Consider the following 21467-nt stretch of genomic DNA (forward strand, 5'->3'; position numbering starts at 1 on the left):
TAGTCAGTTTACATGCAGCCTCTAACATCACTAAACACATAATCAACATTTTTAAAGAAGCGATTTAAAATTTGCCAAAAACCCCTTTGAAACCTGAAACCATGTGTTCTCTCTTAATTTCCAACAAAACATAACAAAATAAACTCTGCAGTTTGTTGACTAAAAATGAAGAAACTGTTGGCTAACGCACACAGATTCAACACTTCTTCTCAGGAGGTGTTAAGTACAGCTCAAACATGTAGATCATTCTCTGAATCCAGTTTACATTCTAATTCAGATTCACAGCCAGCTTGTACAACGTCGTGCTAATAATAACTGCAGGTGTCCAAACAGGCTGTGCTGCTGGTTACAGGAGACCTCAGATATTAATAGTTTACAGCTATTTACAGAGTCCTTTTAAAATGTTGTCAGAGTATCACAGCTGGGTGTCTGTGTTACAGTTGCAAAGAAAAGTTGTCAACGCCCTGAAAATGCACAGAAGCTGCAGTGATTGGACGGAAGAACAAACACAATGTGATTAAACTAAAAAACAGCAAATTTGTAAAATCTATGTCTGCAAAAAGTGAATAAAGGTGAACATCAGAACACATCTGTGGAGAGATGCGAAACTTAACCACTTTTTGGTTAAATGAGATGAGATGAGCCTTTTTTTTTGTTGAAAAACTACAATGCTGTTGTTTAAGAAATGGCAGCCCAGAATCCCACCGTTGGTGATTCATGTTTGAATAGAGTCAATCTAGAGTGGGTCAAAACTCGCAACAACCCAGAAATACTCAAATAGTTTCATTGGGTGGTCGCATAATCCATTCTCATAAACCACTTAGAAAAATACAAAGGACTTTGATCATTTAAAAGAATTTTGTTTTGCATTGGAGTGCTATGACTTGTTAGAGCAGTGAAACGAATGAAATATAAGGCGTCAAAAAAATTATTCGAAAAAAATACAAATATATATAATATAAAAATCATCATTGCAGATCAGTGCCAGTAACAGTAACACAGATTATTATTCATATTTATGGAGTTTTCCTTGTTTTTTCATTATTAGTTCGTTTACGCAGCAAATAAAAAGACACTCCCACTCCCACTTGCCTACACTTGCAGTGCAGTAGTTCTTGCAGACTCTCCACAGCTGGAGCAAATGGTTACTGTTCCCCTGTAGAAGAGCGCGGTCCGAGGAACAGCAAAGATACTGAACAGGCCTCTGGTAGAGAGGCCTGAAGGATAAAGACCGCCCAACGGAGAGAGTGGAAATATAATATATACATGTATATGTTTGATCCTGGAATCCTGGATTTTTTTTATTAAGAATGTCTCAGTACATTTTTCTATTCATCTTTTCTTGAGTTACATGAAGCATGACAGTCCCATATGCTGAAAGACAGCCCACAAGCATTGACTGATTGATTGATTGAGCCGTTTATTTGTCACAAGCAATGTTACACGTACATGCAGTGAAATAGGACCCCTTCCAACCATACATACATGCACAAAGATGACGTTGGGTAAGACAGGTCGGAGCGAGGTAGGATGGTAAGAAAAACAATTAAATACACAATACATGAGGGGACAGGAGGGAAAAAAGAACTCCACCCAGACTGAGCTACTGAGAGGAGAGCAGAACAGAACAAAACCTTCAGCACAATGAAGCACATGACTCTTCACACCTTACAACATAAAAAACACATGGGGTTTGGGAGAGAGGCGATGTAGAGCCATCTGGTCCTGCAGCCGGACCCTGGCCCTGTACACAGACCTGCCTGACTGCATCGGGTGGAAGTTTGAAGGCGTTTGGGGAGGTTATTGTATATCTGTCGGAGTACATGTGTATGTGTGCGTGTGTGTCCTATATCCAACTTGAGAGAGAGTGCCCTTTCACCTAGCTTTAAGCAAAAGTCAACAGTCCCCCAGCCGACGCAGGTGACCTTGAGGAAGTAGGAGGGTAGGGCAGAGAGTCATACACCGTCTTGTAATCTGGGAGGATTTGTTGTTCCAGCTTTGGCCCTGGAGCTTCCAGCTGGCGAGGGGAGGCTGTGTGAAGATAGGGGTTGTTTGGGTTTGGTTTAGGCCGAAAAAAACTGCATTCTAATTCCGCAGTTGATCTAATGTCCATCACTGGTCCCACGTCTATCGATTTCCTGTTGCAGAGTTGCAAGCTTCTCCATGATTTTATCCATGTTGCGTTCAGTAAGCGCAGTCTGAGTACTCATTGCTCTACCCACTGCATCAGTCATGCCGGCCAGTCTTATGGGATTTTGAGCACTGTAACCACTTTCATTAGTCGTCGATAAGCCAGGGCCATGCCAGCTCCAATTAGCAAGAACCCCGTTATAATGGTTCCAAATAGGTAGATGTCTTCAACGTCCTCCATCGACAGTGTTGCCAGGCACAAGACCCACCACTTTCCCCAGCCGTCCATCGTGTATCCAGCAGCAAACGTCCCCGCAGGACATTCAGGCTCACCCGAGCCCGGGCTTCTCATTGAGAAGAGCATGTCAGTTGCGTTAAGAGACCAGCTGATCAAATCCATAATTTCTTGATTTTAGAGAACAAGACGGAGAGAATCGCTGAGAATTAGACAAGACGAGACAAGGACAAAAGAAGCCAAGCAGGAAATAAAAGGGAGGGAGGGAGGGAGGGAGGGAGGAAGATGCGACCGCCTCTGTTGAGAGCCAAGCCTTTATTGTTAGTATGGTATATTGAGATGATATGCAGTGCCCTTTGACCTCCAAACATGATGGCAGCTTCCACAGTGTTTGAGCAAAGCTAAAATCATATTTCTGGGTAAGTTTTGATGTCCTTATGACTGGACAGGGCTATGAAAGCCCCTCGCTCATTTTAGAGACACTCACCAGCTTTGTTTAACATAGATCATCAAAGTCCATCCATAAACATGCCTGTTACGCCCCTGACTGTATTTTTGTGATACGCTCATGTTTCCACTGTTCTAGCTACTTAACACGAGTCAGTACAGCGACATGCTGTCACCACCATGTAACTGTTCATAGTTGGACCCGTTCTAGGGTATTTGAGGAAGGACCTTTATTGTGAAATCAATACATTTACAATGGTAATCTTTTTTTCTCTCACACACTCAGCAGTCATCAAAAGCTAATTTACAATTAGCAGCAGCCTCAAGTGTTATCATCTGCAGAGATCTGGACATGAAACGTCTCCATTATTAAAATAAAGTTTTAACTTGACCTGTAAGAATCTGCAGCCTCTGAAAATCTTTCTGTATTAGTCTGCACTCAGAACAAACAACAAGCAGCAACTCACATATGTGTTCATTATTGTTTGTTCTCCAGAAAACTTTGATATCATCAATGTTCATATTGTTCATTGTGTTATTGTTCCGACAGTCCAAGGTGACGTCTAGAACAACATGCTTCATATAATGCATGTAAGAATGCGCCTGTGTCAGCGTGGCAACATCAGGCAGAAAAGAGTGATTTTATATTGTGGAAGTGCTAACATGTAAATTAGCAATGTATGCAATGTTGCCATTTGTTACAGTATAGTAAGACAACAAAATATCTTTTTCTACACGATATATATGAATGCTGTTGTGATCAAGCCCTGATGGGTATAACAACAAAAACGTACTGCAAGAGCAGCACTATTGTATCCAGCAGTGCAACATGTGTGAACACTTATGAAGAGCGTTGTCGTTGCAAATCCTTGGTCGGACCTGTGAGACAGTCTGTGGTCTGTGATCTGACCGACCATGTCAGGACAGATTAGCTCCACCAGCGTCTTCTGTTACGCCCCAGTCTAGGGGTACAGGAACGTAACATAAGAGTTAAAAAAGGAGCTTGTGGGATGGTTGCAGCAGCTTCTGCTCCCACATCCACCACCAAACCTCCAGTCGCATCAACCAGCCGAGGTTTCGACTTTGCAATTACCCCTTTATCCAACAGCTATGCTGTCAGACACTGCTTAATTTCTGCCTTTTTAGCATTCAAAGGTATACTAACATTAAACAAATTTGTCACCAACAACAAATCTGACTTTGTGCATCGATCCAACTTATCCATGGTGGGTCGTTGCACAAAATCATCCACGTCAAAAGTAATTGTGGCTAGTTTACCCCCAACACTACAAGAAAACTGCCAACCAAAAACTGTAGACAACCTACAAAACACAATGAGCAAAAAGAACGGCAAAAGAAAAGAGCGGATGAGCCCCCACTTTATGTTACGCCCCAGTCTAGGGGTACAGGAATGTAACATAAGAGTTAAAAAAGGAAGTGACCCCGCCCTGGGTCCCAAAACCATACACAGAAAAACCAATTTCTTAGTGAACGGTGGTTTATTTTTCTACACTGAAAATGAAGCTCCGGGGTGAACAAAGGCCAAAATAACAAACAAAACAGACTAAGTCAAGAGAGGAGGTGTTGTCTAAAACCCTATGTGAAACAAAAACCAAATGAAAGACAAACGCTACACCTAACTCCCTAACTGAGATAAACAGAAGAAAACAGTACAAGGAAAAATAATAAGGAAGCTCACCCGTTCTGTTTCAGTGCTATTTACAATGTGCTATTTACAAGTGAAAACTGATGTACACACTACATACAAAGCTCGGTAAGTCACGAGAATCTCAAACACAAATGTCACAGGTTTTGGAAGCCAGGGTCAGGTCTGCTGCTGCTGTCAGTGGCTACCCCGGGACAACTGCTGGTGAGCGATTTTGAAAAGAGCCACATGATCAGGGACCAATCAGCTGCCGTCAGCTTCTCCAATCAGGGACCTGCAGAGACTTGAAGACAGAGCACAACAAAAGTACACAGCCGGCCAAGGGCCGTAACACCCCCCTTCCCAAGACCAAACATCTCCTCTATAGATGGTTGGCACTTAGGACTGGAGAAAACCACGCGACAGTGCATCCATTATCCTCCATAAACCAGCCGGGATTACCTGGTGGGAAAGGTCACCGTGAGGTCAGGGAAATTCCCCTCTGTGCTAATGATGGAAAATGTTCACATAACCACGGTTCAAAGGTCACTGCTGTCAACATGATGAACATCGCACTTACTTTTTGGTCTTATGTGCTGTGAAGAAACATGATTTGGGGTATGTTAATCATTAACTAAAATATTATAGATCAGTTATCCATATCAACATGTTGGTTACCAGAGCTTGGAAAATCTGTCCTCATAATTCTCCATTAAACTGTTCTGGTGCTACAGGAACAAGTTCCATGAAGCTGAAATTTTGTTACTTTGTGTTAAAATAATGATAAACCACAAACGTCAGGTGTCCTTATTAACCTTTACAGATGTGAAATCCTAAGATATTAATTTAGGTTACGGTTCAGGTTTATTTGGCAGTAACACAAATTTTCTTACCATTTTTTAACTCTACAGTGGATTGGAGATTTTAAAGTGGTTTTAGGCTGTTCGCTCAGTTCTGAGCTGCAAAATCTGAAATCTGAACCATGCATTTTCACTCTTTGCTTGCCCCTTCGGCCCTGCTTGCCCGATTTTCACTCAAAGTGAATTGAATACAAACGTACGGGGTTTTGTGCAAACCACGTCTCATGAGCAAAGCTGCTGACACTTATGGTGAAGCGGTACAATATTTGACTTTGTCTTCAGTTCAGACACATTTTTGGTCTCAGGCTATATTCTCCCAGTATTTCACAGGCGTCCCTTTTCATTTAGCAAACTTTTAACGTTCAACATACTTTTTCTTCAGGAATGGAGTCTTGCATGGTGAGCGTGCATACAGGCCATGGTGTGCATTACTTATTGTTTTTTTTTCTTTGAAACTATTGCACCTGATGATTCCAGGTCCTTTTGTAGTTTTGGTCCTCGGCACTTGGACAACTCTTCTGACAATTTTCACTCCTCTGTCTGAAATCTTGTGGGGAGCATCTGGTCATGGCCGGTTTATGGTGAAATTATGTTCTTTCTTCTTCCAGATTATGGCTCCCATAGTACTCACAGGAACCTTCTTTGAGCCACTGTATAGTGACTGGACCAAGGTACAGTAAATCTGCTAAATTCATATCTAAAACTACGTTTTTTTTTCACCCCCACTAATGGAGGTGCCCAATCTAGAATTGGTCTCACTCATTTCCACCAATGAAAGACTAGCACCACAAAACTGCTAGTTCCAAACTACCAAAATTATGTCCACCTTAATTTCCATCTCGTGGAAATTTTTTTCTTAAACTAACACCAGAAAATATTTGTTTGTTAGATCTGCTGAGTGAAAAGTGAAAAAAAAGTGAAAAAGGAGATACCATTTAAAAGCAGCCCAACTCTCTTTAATTTAATATTCATCAAATCAGAGTAAGTGACAAAAAAAAAAAGAAGGGAAAAACCAAAATGCATACCTCGTACCTGTAATGACCTATTTTACACAATGCCTGGTTGGGGCAAAGAAATATCCCAAACGTTTTGACTTTTCTTTCAGATTTGTTGTTATTGTCATGTGGAGTCGCCGTGCTCAGGATTTAGAGCACGTCGTGTACTAATCTGGAAGGTTGATGGTTCGATGTTCCAGTCTGCACACCAAAGTATCCTTGGACAACATACCGAACCACAAGTTGCTCCTGATGTGTCCAGAGTGTCAGTCTTGTCAGAAAGCCCTTAGGAATAGAAACAAGTATTTGCATGAATGTAGGTGTAAAAGTGCTTTGAGTGCTCAAGCAGAGTAGAAAAGCACTATATAAGAACCAGTCAGTTCATTCTGTGTCTGTCAGACATTCATATTGCGGTTTCAAATAATGCTGTATAGTGCTCCCTGTGAGCCAAAACTCCAGGCTTTAAACTGCTTTAAATGCTACGTTTAGTTGGGATTCATTTTATCTGTATGTATCCATTTGTCATAATTAGCATCACATATTTGTGTTTTGTTTTTACTGCACACAGTGTACTGTGGAGAAGGACTGGAACTGTTACTGTGATACTAACAGACGCAGGAACGGGGCCTCTGTCACAAACCTGTCCTTAAATGCACCCCAGCTCTGCCTTTATGCAGGTCTGAGGAGGATAAGAAGTGGTTGCCATGGTGATGGGTGAGGTGGCATCTACACACAAGAAGTGGCCAAGAAGAAACCTGAGCCGACATTAGACCCAAGGCCACCCTAAACTCTGTTGACCGTCTTAGTGTCCGGTTTATCACATAGTAAAAAGCATTAACCGTCTGGCTGTGGGGCTCTTTGTTCGTTTGGATCTCCCGAGGCAGCAAAGACACACGGCAGCGTCTATTTGGTCATCTGCCAAAGAGCAGAGGATGTCTCCCAAGTACAGTTCAAGAATCAAACACGTCTCCTTTAAGGTTCCTGCTATGACTAAGAGAACTGAAAAGAATTATGCAGTAGTAACAAACACATCTGGCAGCTACAACACTGTTACAATAGCATTGCTTGTGATATTTTTCAGTTTTAACAGAAGATGTACCAAAACATTTTTAGTAGTTTATTCTTGAATCAAAATCACCTTAAAACAACATCAGCAGCTTTTTTTCCTGAAAGTGAGGAACTGGCCTACCAACAACAACTCAGCTCTATCCAGTTTACTCCATTTATGTGTTTATTGTGGCTCTATGGCTCAGTCTAACATTGCACTCGCCGTGTTTGGGGGAACAAAGAGTCTAACAGAGAGCAATGCAAGTGTAACTCATAGAAACACAAAGTATATGGAGATGCACTGTGTTCAAAGAAGCTATTACCTATTACCTAGATTCTGGTGCTTTACTTGCACTTGGCAGCCTGCATGAAATACTATGTGTAAAGGACAGTCTGTTTTAAACTGCTCAAATTTTAATACCACCAATTTGCACATCATAGGCCATTTAGTAAATATTTGATCATCAAGCAAGACCCTGTAAGTCACTATCATGAGAACAAGATTCTGTCAAACACCCAGTAACACCTTCACCCAGAGAAACCCCAAAAGTTAGCAGTGACACACAAACAGCTCCCAGTCCCACATACATGTTCAAGGCTCAAAATGTCTTTTTAAAAACCAACAGTCAGATTTAAAGACACAAGAATCACAGTGCTGTGCCATTACTCATCACCTCACCTTTGGGACGCTTAACAAATGATGTATTACTAATTTTTAGTTTAAAACAAGACAAAATAGGGGGTTAAACTCTAAAAATCCACTCCCTCCTACAGAGTTTGTTTGCTGTTTCTGGTGATTGGTGAGGGCTAAATGACAGCACTGGTTAGGGGATGGGACTAAACAGACCCTGAGCTTTCTGTGTGTTCTGGGTTAGGAAATCAGATCCTCAGAGTTAGGCCAACTGCTGGGGCAGCAGGCTGTGGGTGAGGCCGGGCTGAGGCACTGCTGGTGATCCAGGCACTGCTGGTGATCCTCGTCGGTACTGCCGTTATGTTGTGACCAGAGCTGATGGCTGACCACCACCCTGAAGGACAACACAGGAGAGGGCAGCAGAGTTCACTTAGAGATCAGTGTGCAATAAATCCACATCCTTTATTACTCTAACTTCCATGTGATAGGTGTGTTACTGGAATAAACCCTATACCTGGCTCTGGAAGGGCTAACCACGTCCTGTCTGTTGTGTTCAAACCTGGAGCTGTACTTACACCACTACAAAGACAGACTAATTTCAGCATTTTAAAGGAGCCAGTTTCGCTTCTAGTTTTATTTTTTCCTTTAAATGTTCTGCAGTTTCTCACCATGTGAGCAGGGTCACTGGTTCCCAGATGGACTCCTTGCTGGCAGAGTGGTCTCAGTAGGCTGATACCTGCACATAAGACAAAGCAAACCTGAGCTGCAGTTTCACTGTTTTCCCTTCCCTCTGTCTCTGTGGCCACACGCCAAAGTCACAGCAACCCAGCTGAATACATGTAACAGTGAAGTTGCACATGGACCAGCAGAAGATGAACAACGTTAGTGCCCCCTAGCTCACTGGAGTAACCACAGCTTAAAATAAATGAATCAGAAATAACAGATAACAATCATGAGTCGCATGAGCTGCAATACTTTTTCTATATGTTTATTTGATGTTATTATTAGTTTATTTTGCCAGAATGGTTTTTACCACCATACACACTAGGGTTGGGTGATATGTAAAAATTTTCCAACCGACAATCATCAGTCCAATAACCAACGATAGGCGATATATTCACGCATGTGCAGACTATTTGATGGGCGGAGCAATGCAATCATGCATGGACTGATTTGCGTGTTTAAGTCTAGCAGGACAAGCACAGAGATGAGTCCACTGTCAGAAGATCATTTGTAACCTTCACTAAAGCTCTTTCTGCTCTATGTTGGTACAGGGCATTGAAGATGACAACAGTGGGTGAATTATATCCTTAAACTTAGTTACAGCACTTTCAGAAAGACATCTACTGTGGGATATAGATTCATTTAAACCAACATAATCATCCTGCTATTACCAGGTTTCTGTAAGGTTCATCAATTATTAACTCATGACCTGATGTTTAATAGTCCACATTTCACTGATTTACTCTTTGATGCAGATGTGGATAGCGGATTGTTCTATCTTTGGGATGTTTTATGCTGAAATAGTTTACTGATTTATGGTTGTTTCTTTAATGGTCTGGGAGTAGACACAGTCTCTAGAGGGGTGGGGTTTTCTCCCAAATATCTATAATACCTGCATCATTTTTGGACACCACTCAGACAGCCAGCATGTTCTCTTAGGGAGAACATGCAGCTAAACATATCAATCCTGTTGCAAATGGGGGATCAGAGAAAACTACAGAATCTGACAGTGTTTTGACAAAGCTACAGTTATCCTGAACTGCAAAACCTAAACAAATAATATCAGTCAGGTGACCTTTATGTTCTGATTTCAAAACAGCTGTGCACATACATTTCACCCTGTTGTTCCAGTACTTCTGCTCCCACTGATCCAGTAGGATGTTGAGGTATCTTGGACACTCAAAGAAGTGAAGGTAGCGAGATGATGATGGTGATGGGAAAACACGCTCAAACTCTCCTCGACGGTTCAGCTCATCTTCACTCTCTGCCAGAACCCGGATTTCCTCTGGAGTCAAAACATCCAACACTGTTGGCATTAAGTCCTGATAGAGAGAATGAAATTCACAAGGTCATAACTGCTTCTTTGTTTTATTGCTAATAATGAAACCAGTGCTTGACTCTGTTTCCACCACAAACAACCAAGTAATGAATAATAACCAAAAAACCTTAACATGTAGCTGTATGCACTTATGTTTACTGTTAAACTTCAGTCTAATAAAGTCAGTGTGTAAAACTGTTTAATCATCTCAGTCAGCAAACACTATATATCATTAGTGTTTTACTTCCCTTCTGTGTGTGCATGTGTGTGTGTGTGTTTACCCGGTTAGCGTCACCCTGTGTCAGATAAAAGGCTCTTTTGACCTTCTCATCAGCAGACAGATCCACTTTGGTCCTCTCTCCACTCCCTGCACACAAACTACAAACAAACAAGTGCACACACGTTCATGACGAGGTCATTTCTGAGGCTGCAGCTAAAAACCCAGATGGGTAGTGTCTTATTTTTACCTGCTGGTGGAGCTGGATGCACTGCTGCAGGGGGTAACCACATCTTCTCTTGAAGGAATACGAAAGCCAGCCAAGTTCAGGAGATCTTTGATCATCTGACCCTTTATGGAAACATCCAGCCCCGTGTTGGAGTGAAGGCTGGATCAGAGTTACAGATGGAGTTAAAGGTAACGTTTTTTAAAAGAAATGTGTTAATTTAATGTGTGCGCAGGGGTTAGTTACCTAGGCGATATGTTCACTTCCAGAATCCAGGGTTTGAGATTCTCGTCCAGCATGATGTCGAAGCCAAACAGCTCGTGGCAGCTGTAAGGTGTCCGAACATGCAACTTCATCAGGCTGTTAACATACGGCTCGGACCTGGCCACGACACAGCAGGGAGGAAGCTGATTTCAGCATCTTAATCATTATCCTAATGCACAGTTTTATCTTCAGAAAATACATACAGGGGTCTTTTCTTATAACAACCTTTTTGGCTTTAAAGGTTTGTGAGGTTTTAGAGCATTTTTTATTATCACTATTATTATAATTAGTCCTTTATTTATCCAGGTAAAAAATCTCACCGAGATTAAAAATCTAATTTCCAAGAGAGGCAACAAAAGTCAAAATACATGTATCACATAAGTATATAACATTTAAAACAAATACAATACAATATCCTGTACGAACATGTGAAAAATATACAACAACAGATCAAACTAAGAGCAACATAAAAAAATTTAAAAAAAAATCACACTGAGTAAAAGACAACTCTTTTACTCAGTGTAAATGGACGTTCCTCAGTGGAAAGATTACAATGTCTGCATTGAAATACCCAATCTAAAGAAATATCACAGAGACACAGGCTATAAAAATAAAAACAAAGATTAAAATCAAATACCAATATTGTCTCTAGATGAATGGTACTCAGTTGTAAAGCAATTAAAACTGGGAAAAGAACTTAGACCTTTGAGCTAGAACACTTAAACGATGGGTGGGAAAAGGTATAACAGCTATGTGTACACAGTTAACTGTGTATGTTCCTCAGTGGATCCACCGGCGGCATGTGAGCGTCCATGAAGTTATAAAAAAACAAAAAAACAAAAGATGGATGAGAAACTTTGGTGTGAAAGACCTCGACTGGCTGGCACAGAGTCCTGACCTGATTAGAACACCTTTGGGATGAATTACAGCCATTAAACCCAAGAGATTAACAAAGGAATTAGGGCTGGGCCATATCATACCGTTCACGGTAATACCGGTATAATGTTGGGCAACGATAAGAAAATGAAATATCACGATAGAATATGGGTAAAACGCGCATGCGCAGTGCCTTTGTTTTCATACGCACATGGCGGAAAAAGCATGTCGGCGACGGAGAATGAGAAGGGCAAAAGCAGATCATTGAATGAAACGGATGAACCAGAATTGGTTTGTAAAAATTGTGCAACTTCAGTGGTGTGGAACTGGTTTGGCTTTCGTCCGTCAGATACCCAACAAACCACTATTTTTGGTAGCGCATGCAAGTGGGCTGTTGTTATTACCGTGTTTTTTGGAAAATAAGGCACAGTCAATCAATCCTTTGATTTTCTGAAAAATCGACAGTGCGCCCTATATTCCGGTGCATCTTATTTATGAATTTTGGTTGTGCTTACTGACCGCAAAACGATTTTATGTGGTACACTGCGCTCAAAAATCTGTCAAAAAATATTTTAGTACGACTTTGCTAAGCTACGAAGCCGCACCGCTTGATGGATTGTCGGAGCATTATGGCTACCATAGTCAAGAGTCTGGCGGAGTAACACGTTCTGTGCTTCAACATAATATTACCGTATTGTGTGTGTAACCTCTTAAGTTTTGTGGATATTATACATGGTTATGCTGAGGATATGTCGGCCAGTTTCCACTGGAAATGCCTTTTGGTTAAACTGTCAGCAAGGAATTTGCATTTGCACATAAAAAACAGCTGTTTGTTTAAGTGAAAGCACACTGATGGGTCTTTTTTGAACTAATAAAGTTGTGGAGTTGTAAAGTATTTTGTTTTGCGTCAATTATATCGTCAGTTATATCGTTGTCGCAAATTTTCAAATATATATCGTGATAAATATTTTTGGCCATATTGCCCTGCCCTAACTGGAATGTCACTCCAGTTCATGTGTGTGAAGTTACACAAAGACTTTTGACATTATAGTGTCTGTGAGTCTGTGTGTGAGTCTGTCTGTGAGTGTCTATGAGTCTGTCTGTGAGCCTGTCTGTGAGTGTCTGTGAGTCTGTCTGTGAGCCTGTCTGTGAGTGTCTCTGAGTCTGTCTGTGAGTCTGTCTATGAGTCTGTCTGTAAGTGTCTATGAGTCTGTCTGTAAGTGTCTATGAGTGTCTGTGAGTCTGTCTATGAGTCTGTCTGTGTCTATGAGTCTGTCTATGAGTCTGTCTGTAAGTGTCTATGAGTGTCTATGAGTGTCTATGAGTGTCTGTGAGTCAGTCTATGAGTCTGTGAGTCTGTCTGTCTTTGTGTCTGTCTATGAGTCTGTGAGTGTCTTTGAGTCTGTCTGTAAGAGTCTGAGTGTCTGTGAGTCTGTCTGTGAGTGTCTCTGAGTGTTTGTGAGTCTGTCTGTAAGTGTCTATGAGTGTCTGTGAGTCTGTCTGTGACTGTCTATGAGTGTCTATGAGTCTGTCTGTGAGTGTCTATGAGTCTGTCTGTGAGTCTGTCTATGAATGTCTGTGAGTCTGTCTGGGTCTATGAGTGTCTGTGAGTCTGTCTATGAGTCTGTCTGTAAATGTCTATGAGTGTCTGTGAGTCTGTCTGTGAGTGTCTATGAGTCTGTCTTTGTGTCTGTCTATGAGTCTGTGAGTGTCTTTGAGTCTGTCTGTGAGTGTCTGTGAGTCTGTGAGTGTCTGTGAGTCTGTCTATGAGTGTCTGTGAGTCTGTCTGTGAGTGTCTATGAGTCTGTCTGTAAGTGTCTATGAATGTCTGTGAGTCTGTCTGTGTCTATGAGTGTCTGTGAGTCTGTCTATGAGTCTGTCTGTGAGTGTCTATGAGTCTGTCTGTCTTTGTGTCTGTCTATGAGTCTGTGAGTGTCTTTGAGTCTGTCTGTGAGTGTCTGTTAGTGTCTGTGAGTCTGTCTATGAGTGTCTGTGAGTCTGTCTTTGAGTCTGTCTGTGAGTGTCTTTGTGTCTGTCCGTGAGTGTCTGTGAGTGTCTGTGAGTCTGTCTATGAGTGTCTGTGAGTCTGTCTATGAGTGTTTGTGAGTCTGTCTGTGAGTCTGTCTGTGAGTGTGTGTGTCTGTCTGTCTATGAGTCTGTCTGTGAGTCTGTCTATGAGTGTCTGTGAGTCTGTCTGTGAGTCAGTCTGTGAGTCAGTCTGTGAGTCTGTCTGTAAGTGTCTATGAATGTCTGTGAGTCTGTCTGTAAGTGTCTGAGTGTCTGTGAGTCTGCCTGTGAGTGGCTATGAGTCTGTCTGTCTGTGTGTCTGTCTATGAGTCTGTGAGTGTCTGTGAGTCTGTGAGTGTCTGTGAGTCTGTCTATGAGTGTCTGTGAGTCTGTCTTTGACTCTGTCTGTGAGTGTCTTTGTGTCTGTCCGTGAGTCTGTCTGTAAGTGTCTCTGAGTCTGTCTCTGAGTCTGTCTGTAAGTGTCTATGAGTGTCTGTGAGTGTCTATGACTGTCTGTGAGTCTGTCTATGAGTGTCTGTGAGTCTGTCTATGAGTCTGTCTGTAAGTGTCTATGAGTGTCTGTGAGTCTGTCTGTGAGTGTCTATGAGTCTGTCTTTGTGTCTGTCTATGAGTCTGTGAGTGTCTTTGAGTCTGTCTGTGAGTGTCTGTGAGTCTGTGAGTGTCTGTGAGTCTGTCTATGAGTGTCTGTGAGTCTGTCTGTAAGTGTCTATGAATGTCTGTGAGTCTGTCTGTGTCTATGAGTGTCTGTGAGTCTGTCTATGAGTCTGTCTGTGAGTGTCTATGAGTCTGTCTGTCTTTGTGTCTGTCTATGAGTCTGTGAGTGTCTTTGAGTCTGTCTGTGAGTGTCTGTTAGTGTCTGTGAGTCTGTCTATGAGTGTCTGTGAGTCTGTCTTTGAGTCTGTCTGTGAGTGTCTTTGTGTCTGTCCGTGAGTATCTGTGAGTGTCTGTGAGTCTGTCTATGAGTGTCTGTGAGTCTGTCTATGAGTGTTTGTGAGTCTGTCTGTGAGTCTGTCTGTGAGTGTGTGTGTCTGTCTGTCTATGAGTCTGTCTGTGAGTCTGTGTGTCTGTCTGTCTATGAGTCTGTCTGTGAGTCTGTCTATGAGTGTCTGTGAGTCTGTCTGTGAGTCAGTCTGTGAGTCAGTCTGTGAGTCTGTCTGTGAGTCTGTCTGTAAGTGTCTATGAATGTCTGTGAGTCTGTCTGTAAGTGTCTGAGTGTCTGTGAGTCTGCCTGTGAGTGGCTATGAGTCTGTCTGTCTGTGTGTCTGTCTATGAGTCTGTGAGTGTCTTTGAGTCTGTCTGTGAGTGTCTGTGAGTCTGTGAGTGTCTGTGAGTCTGTCTATGAGTGTCTGTGAGTCTGTCTTTGACTCTGTCTGTGAGTGTCTTTGTGTCTGTCCGTGAGTCTGTCTGTAAGTGTCTCTGAGTCTGTCTCTGAGTCTGTCTGTAAGTGTCTATGAGTGTCTGTGAGTGTCTATGACTGTCTGTGAGTCTGTCTGTGAGTGTCTTTGAGTCTGTCTGTGAGTGTCTATGAGTGTCTGTGAGTCTGTCTGTAAGTGTCTATGAGTGTCTGTGAGTCTGTCTATGAGTCTGTCTGTGAGTGTCTGTGAGTCAGTCTATGAGTCTGTGAGTGTCTATGAGTGTCTGTGAGTCTGTGAGTGTCTTTGTGTCTGTCTGTGAGTCAGTCTATGAGTCTGTGAGTCTGTCTGTCTTTGTCTGTCTATGAGTCTGTGAGTGTCATTGAGTCTGTCTGTGAGTGTCTGTGAGTCTGTCTATGAGTCTGTGAGTGTCGTTGAGTCTGTCTATGAGTGTCTGTGAGTCTGTCCTTTAGTCTGTCTGTGAGTGTCTTTGTGTCTGTCCGTGAGTCTGTCTGTGTCTCTGAGTCTGTCTGTGAATCTCTGTGAGTCTGTCTGAGTGTTTGTGAGTCTGTCTGTGAGTCTGTCTGTGAGTGTGTGTGTGTCTGTCTGTCTATGAGTGTCTGTGAGTCTGTCTATGAGTGTTTGTGAACCTGTCTGTGAGTCTGTCTGTGAGTGTGTGTCTGTCTGTCTGTGAGTCTGTGTATGAGTGTCTGTGAGTCTGTCTATGAGTGTCTGTCAGTCTGTCTGTGAGTCAGTCTGTGAGTGTCTCTGTCTGTGAGTCTGTCTGTGAGTCTGTGATTGTCTTTGTGTCTGTCTGTGAGTCAGTCTATGAGTCTGTGAGTCTGTCTGTCTTTGTGTCTGTCTATGAGTCTGTGAGTGTCTTTGAGTCTGTCTGTAAGTGTCTATGAGTGTCTGTGAGTCTGTCTGTCAGTGTCTATGAGTGTCTATGAGTGTCTTTGTGTCTGTCTGTGAATCAGTCTATGAGTCTGTGAGTCTGTCTGTCTTTGTGTCTGTCTATGAGTCTGTGAGTGTCTTTAAGGCTGTCTGTAAGTGTCTATGAGTGTCTGTGAGTATGTCTGTAAGTGTCTATGAATGTCTGTGAGTCAGTCTATGAGTCTGTGAGTGTGTCTGTCTTTGTGCCTGTCTATGAGTCTGTCTGTGAGTGCTTGTGAGTCTGAGTGTCTGTGAGTCTGTCTATGAGTGTCTGTGAGTCTGTTTATGAGTCTGTGAGTGTCTTTGAGTCTGTCTATGAGTGTCTGTGAGTCTGTCTTTGAGTCTGTCTGTGAGTGTCTTTGAGTCTGTCTGTGAGTGTCTGTGAGTCTGTGAGTGTCTGTGAGTCTGTCTATGACTGTCTGTGAGTCTGTCTGTGAGTCAGTCTGTGAGTCTGTCTGTAAGTGTCTATGAATATCTGTGAGTCTGTCTGTGAGTGTCTGTGAGTCTGTCTATGAGTGTTTGTGAGTCTGTCTATGAGTGTCTGTGAGTCTGTCTGTGAGTCTGTCTGTAAGTGTCTATGAATGTCTGTGAGTCAGTCTGTGAGTCTGTCTTTAAGTGTCTATGAGTGTCTGTGAGTCTGTCTGTGAGTGTCTATGAGTGTCTGTGAGTGTCTTTGTGTCTGTCTGTGAGTCAGTCTATGAGTCTGTGAGTCTGTCTGTCTTTGTGCCTGTCTTTGAGTCTGTCTGTGAGTGTCTGAGTGTCTGTGAGTCTGTCTATGAGTGTCTGTGAGTTTGTCTATGAGTCTGTGAGTGTCTTTGAGTCTGTGAGTGTCTGTGAGTCTGTCAGTGAGTTTGTCTGTGAGTGTCTCTGAGTCTGTCTGTGAGTGTCTCTGAGTCTGTGTATGAGTGTCTATGAGTTGGTCTGTGAGTCTCTGTGAGTGTCTGTGAGTCTGTCTATGAGTGTTTGTGAGTCTGTCTGTGAGACTGTGTGTCTGTCTGTCTATGAGTGTCTGTGAGTCTGTCTATGAGTGTTTGTGAGTCTGTCTGTGAGTGTCTGTCTGTCTGTCTATGAGTCTGTCAGTGAGTCTGTCTGTGAGTGTCTCTGTCTGTGAGTCAGTCTGTGAGTGTCGCTGAGTCTGCCTGTGAGTGTCTGTGAGTCTGTCTGTCTGAGTGTCTGTGAGTCTGTGTCTGTCTGTGAGTTGGTTTGTGAGTGTCTATGAGTCTGTCTGTGAGTGTCTGTGTATCTGTCTGTGAGTCTGTCTGTGAGTGTCTGTGAGTCTGTCTTTGAGTCTGTCTGTGAGTGTCTTTGTGTCTGTCTGTGAGTGTCTGTGAATCTGTCTGTGAGCGTCTGTGAGTCTGTCTGTGAGCGTCTTTGTGTCTGTGAGCGTCTGTGTGTCTGTCTGTGAGTGTCTGTGTGTCTGTCTGTGAGTGTCTGTGTGTCTCTCTGTGAGTCTGTCTGAGTGTCTTTGAGTCTGTCTGTGAGTGTCTGTCTGTGAGTGTCTGTCTGTGAGTGTCTGTGAGTCTGTCTTTGTGTCTGTCTGAGTCTGTCTGTGAGTGTCTGTGAGTCTGTCTGTGAGTGTCTGTGTCTTTGAGTCTGTCTGTGAGTGTCTTTGTGTCTCTCTGAGTCTGTCTGTGATTGTCTGTGTCTGTCTGTGTGTCTGTCTATGAGTCCGTCTGTAAGTGTCTATGAGTGTCTGTGAGTGTCTATGACTGTCTGTGAGTCTGTCTGTGAGTGTCTTTGAGTCTGTCTGTGAGTGTCTATGAGTGTCTGTGAGTCTCTCTGTAAGTGTCTATGAGTGTCTGTGAGACTGTCTATGAGTCTGTCTGTAAGTGTCTATGAGTGTCTGTGAGTCTGTCTGTGAGTGTCTATGAGTGTCTGTGAGTCTGTCTGTCTTTGTGTCTGTCTATGAGTCTGTGAGTGTCTTTCAGTCTGTCTGTGAGTGTCTGTGAGTCTGAGTGTCTGTGAGTCAGTCTATGAGTCTGTGAGTGTCTATGAGTGTCTGTGAGTGTGAGTGTCTTTGTGTCTGTCTGTGAGTCAGTCTATGAGTCTGTGAGTCTGTCTGTCTTTGTCTGTCTATGAGTCTGTGAGTGTCATTGAGTCTGTCTGTGAGTGTCTGTGAGTCTGTCTATGAGTCTGTGAGTGTCGTTGAGTCTGTCTATGAGTGTCTGTGAGTCTGTCCTTTAGTCTGTCTGTGAGTGTCTTTGTGTCTGTCCGTGAGTCTGTCTGTGTCTCTGAGTCTGTCTGTGAATCTCTGTGAGTCTGTCTATGAGTGTTTGTGAGTCTGTCTGTGAGTGTGTGTGTGTCTGTCTGTCTATGAGTGTCTGTGAGTCTGTCTATGAGTGTTTGTGAACCTGTCTGTGAGTCTGTCTGTGAGTGTGTGTCTGTCTGTCTGTGAGTCTGTCTATGAGTGTCTGTGAGTCTGTCTATGAGTGTCTGTCAGTCTGTCTGTGAGTCAGTCTGTGAGTGTCTCTGTCTGTGAGTCTGTCTGTGAGTGTCTATGAGTGTCTGTGAGTCTGTGATTGTCTTTGTGTCTGTCTGTGAGTCAGTCTATGAGTCTGTGAGTCTGTCTGTCTTTGTGTCTGTCTATGAGTCTGTGAGTGTCTTTGAGTCTGTCTGTAAGTGTCTATGAGTGTCTGTGAGTCTGTCTGTCAGTGTCTATGAGTGTCTATGAGTGTCTGTGAGTGTCTTTGTGTCTGTCTGTGAATCAGTCTATGAGTCTGTGAGTCTGTCTGTCTTTGTGTCTGTCTATGAGTCTGTGAGTGTCTTTAAGTCTGTCTGTAAGTGTCTATGAGTGTCTGTGAGTATGTCTGTAAGTGTCTATGAATGTCTGTGAGTCTGTCTGTAAGTGTCTATGAGTGTCTGTGAGTCAGTCTATGAGTCTGTGAGTGTGTCTGTCTTTGTGCCTGTCTATGAGTCTGTCTGTGAGTGCTTGTGAGTCTGAGTGTCTGTGAGTCTGTCTATGAGTGTCTGTGAGTCTGTTTACGAGTCTGTGAGTGTCTTTGAGTCTGTCTATGAGTGTCTGTGAGTCTGTCTTTGAGTCTGTCTATGAGTGTCTGTGAGTCTGTCTGTGAGTGTCTGTGAGTCTGTCTATGAGTGTTTGTGAGTCTGTCTATGAGTGTCTGTGAGTCTGTCTGTGAGTCTGTCTTTAAGTGTCTATGAGTGTCTGTGAGTCTGTCTGTGAGTGTCTATGAGTGTCTGTGAGTGTCTTTGTGTCTGTCTGTGAGTCAGTCTATGAGTCTGTGAGTCTGTCTGTCTTTGTGCCTGTCTTTGAGTCTGTCTGTGAGTGTCTGAGTGTCTGTGAGTCTGTCTATGAGTGTCTGTGAGTTTGTCTATGAGTCTGTGAGTGTCTTTGAGTCTGTCTGTGAGTGTCTGTGAGTCTGTGAGTGTCTGTGAGTCTGTCAGTGAGTTTGTCTGTGAGTGTCTCTGAGTCTGTCTGTGAGTGTCTCTGAGTCTGTGTATGAGTGTCTATGAGTTGGTCTGTGAGTCTCTGTGAGTGTCTGTGAGTCTGTCTATGAGTGTTTGTGAGTCTGTCTGTGAGTCTGTGTGTATCTGTCTGTCTATGAGTGTCTGTGAGTCTGTCTATGAGTGTTTGTGAGTCTGTCTGTGAGTGTCTGTCTGTCTGTCTATGAGTCTGTCAGTGAGTCTGTCTGTGAGTGTCTCTGTCTGTGAGTCAGTCTGTGAGTGTCGCTGAGTCTGCCTGTGAGTGTCTGTGAGTGTCTGTCTGTGAGTCTGTCTGTGAGTCGGTCTGTGAGTCTGTGTCTGTCTGTCTGTGAGTCTGTGTATGAGTGTCTGTGAGTCTGTCTATGAGTGTCTGTCAGTCTGTCTGTGAGTCAGTCTGTGAGTGTCTCTGTCTGTGAGTCTGTCTGTGAGTCTGTGATTGTCTTTGTGTCTGTCTGTGAGTCAGTCTATGAGTCTGTGAGTCTGTCTGTCTTTGTGTCTGTCTATGAGTCTGTGAGTGTCTTTGAGTCTGTCTGTAAGTGTCTATGAGTGTCTGTGAGTCTGTCTGTCAGTGTCTATGAGTGTCTATGAGTGTCTTTGTGTCTGTCTGTGAATCAGTCTATGAGTCTGTGAGTCTGTCTGTCTTTGTGTCTGTCTATGAGTCTGTGAGTGTCTTTAAGGCTGTCTGTAAGTGTCTATGAGTGTCTGTGAGTATGTCTGTAAGTGTCTATGAATGTCTGTGAGTCAGTCTATGAGTCTGTGAGTGTGTCTGTCTTTGTGCCTGTCTATGAGTCTGTCTGTGAGTGCTTGTGAGTCTGAGTGTCTGTGAGTCTGTCTATGAGTGTCTGTGAGTCTGTTTATGAGTCTGTGAGTGTCTTTGAGTCTGTCTATGAGTGTCTGTGAGTCTGTCTTTGAGTCTGTCTGTGAGTGTCTTTGAGTCTGTCTGTGAGTGTCTGTGAGTCTGTGAGTGTCTGTGAGTCTGTCTATGACTGTCTGTGAGTCTGTCTGTGAGTCAGTCTGTGAGTCTGTCTGTAAGTGTCTATGAATATCTGTGAGTCTGTCTGTGAGTGTCTGTGAGTCTGTCTATGAGTGTTTGTGAGTCTGTCTATGAGTGTCTGTGAGTCTGTCTGTGAGTCTGTCTGTAAGTGTCTATGAATGTCTGTGAGTCAGTCTGTGAGTCTGTCTTTAAGTGTCTATGAGTGTCTGTGAGTCTGTCTGTGAGTGTCTATGAGTGTCTGTGAGTGTCTTTGTGTCTGTCTGTGAGTCAGTCTATGAGTCTGTGAGTCTGTCTGTCTTTGTGCCTGTCTTTGAGTCTGTCTGTGAGTGTCTGAGTGTCTGTGAGTCTGTCTATGAGTGTCTGTGAGTTTGTCTATGAGTCTGTGAGTGTCTTTGAGTCTGTGAGTGTCTGTGAGTCTGTCAGTGAGTTTGTCTGTGAGTGTCTCTGAGTCTGTCTGTGAGTGTCTCTGAGTCTGTGTATGAGTGTCTATGAGTTGGTCTGTGAGTCTCTGTGAGTGTCTGTGAGTCTGTCTATGAGTGTTTGTGAGTCTGTCTGTGAGACTGTGTGTCTGTCTGTCTATGAGTGTCTGTGAGTCTGTCTATGAGTGTTTGTGAGTCTGTCTGTGAGTGTCTGTCTGTCTGTCTATGAGTCTGTCAGTGAGTCTGTCTGTGAGTGTCTCTGTCTGTGAGTCAGTCTGTGAGTGTCGCTGAGTCTGCCTGTGAGTGTCTGTGAGTCTGTGTCTGTCTGTGAGTTGGTTTGTGAGTGTCTATGAGTCTGTCTGTGAGTGTCTGTGTATCTGTCTGTGAGTCTGTCTGTGAGTGTCTGTGAGTCTGTCTTTGAGTCTGTCTGTGAGTGTCTTTGTGTCTGTCTGTGAGTGTCTGTGAATCTGTCTGTGAGCGTCTGTGAGTCTGTCTGTGAGCGTCTTTGTGTCTGTGAGCGTCTGTTGTTCTGTCTGTGAGTGTCTGTGTGTCTGTCTGTGAGTGTCTGTGTGTCTCTCTGTGAGTCTGTCTGAGTGTCTTTGAGTCTGTCTGTGAGTGTCTGTCTGTGAGTGTCTGTCTGTGAGTGTCTGTGAGTCTGTCTTTGTGTCTGTCTGAGTCTGTCTGTG

At 43.2% G+C, this 21467-nt stretch overlaps 1 protein-coding gene across 2 annotated transcripts; it reads right to left on the reverse strand.

Moving 5' to 3' along the window:
- Positions 1-7414: 7414 nt before the first annotated feature.
- On the reverse strand, positions 7415-10885 carry LOC100703475 (tubulin polyglutamylase TTLL4). 2 transcript variants are annotated; one of them, XM_019356369.2, is made up of 7 exons: positions 10721-10885; positions 10499-10636; positions 10313-10409; positions 9825-10035; positions 8659-8726; positions 8505-8569; positions 7415-8384 (listed from the first exon to the last, which is right to left on the reverse strand). In XM_019356369.2, exons 1-7 carry the CDS (start codon positions 10828-10830, stop codon positions 8231-8233), a joined length of 843 nt encoding a protein of 280 aa, XP_019211914.2. In that variant the 5' UTR covers positions 10831-10885; the 3' UTR covers positions 7415-8230. The 2 variants fall into 2 exon arrangements, with proteins under 2 accessions (XP_019211914.2, XP_025759757.1); XM_025903972.1 differs by lacking the exon at positions 8505-8569.
- Between the last annotated feature and the right edge of the window lie 10582 nt (positions 10886-21467).

This window comes from Oreochromis niloticus, linkage group LG16, assembly GCF_001858045.2.
Source record: "Oreochromis niloticus isolate F11D_XX linkage group LG16, O_niloticus_UMD_NMBU, whole genome shotgun sequence".
Lineage (NCBI taxonomy): Eukaryota > Metazoa > Chordata > Actinopteri > Cichliformes > Cichlidae > Oreochromis > Oreochromis niloticus.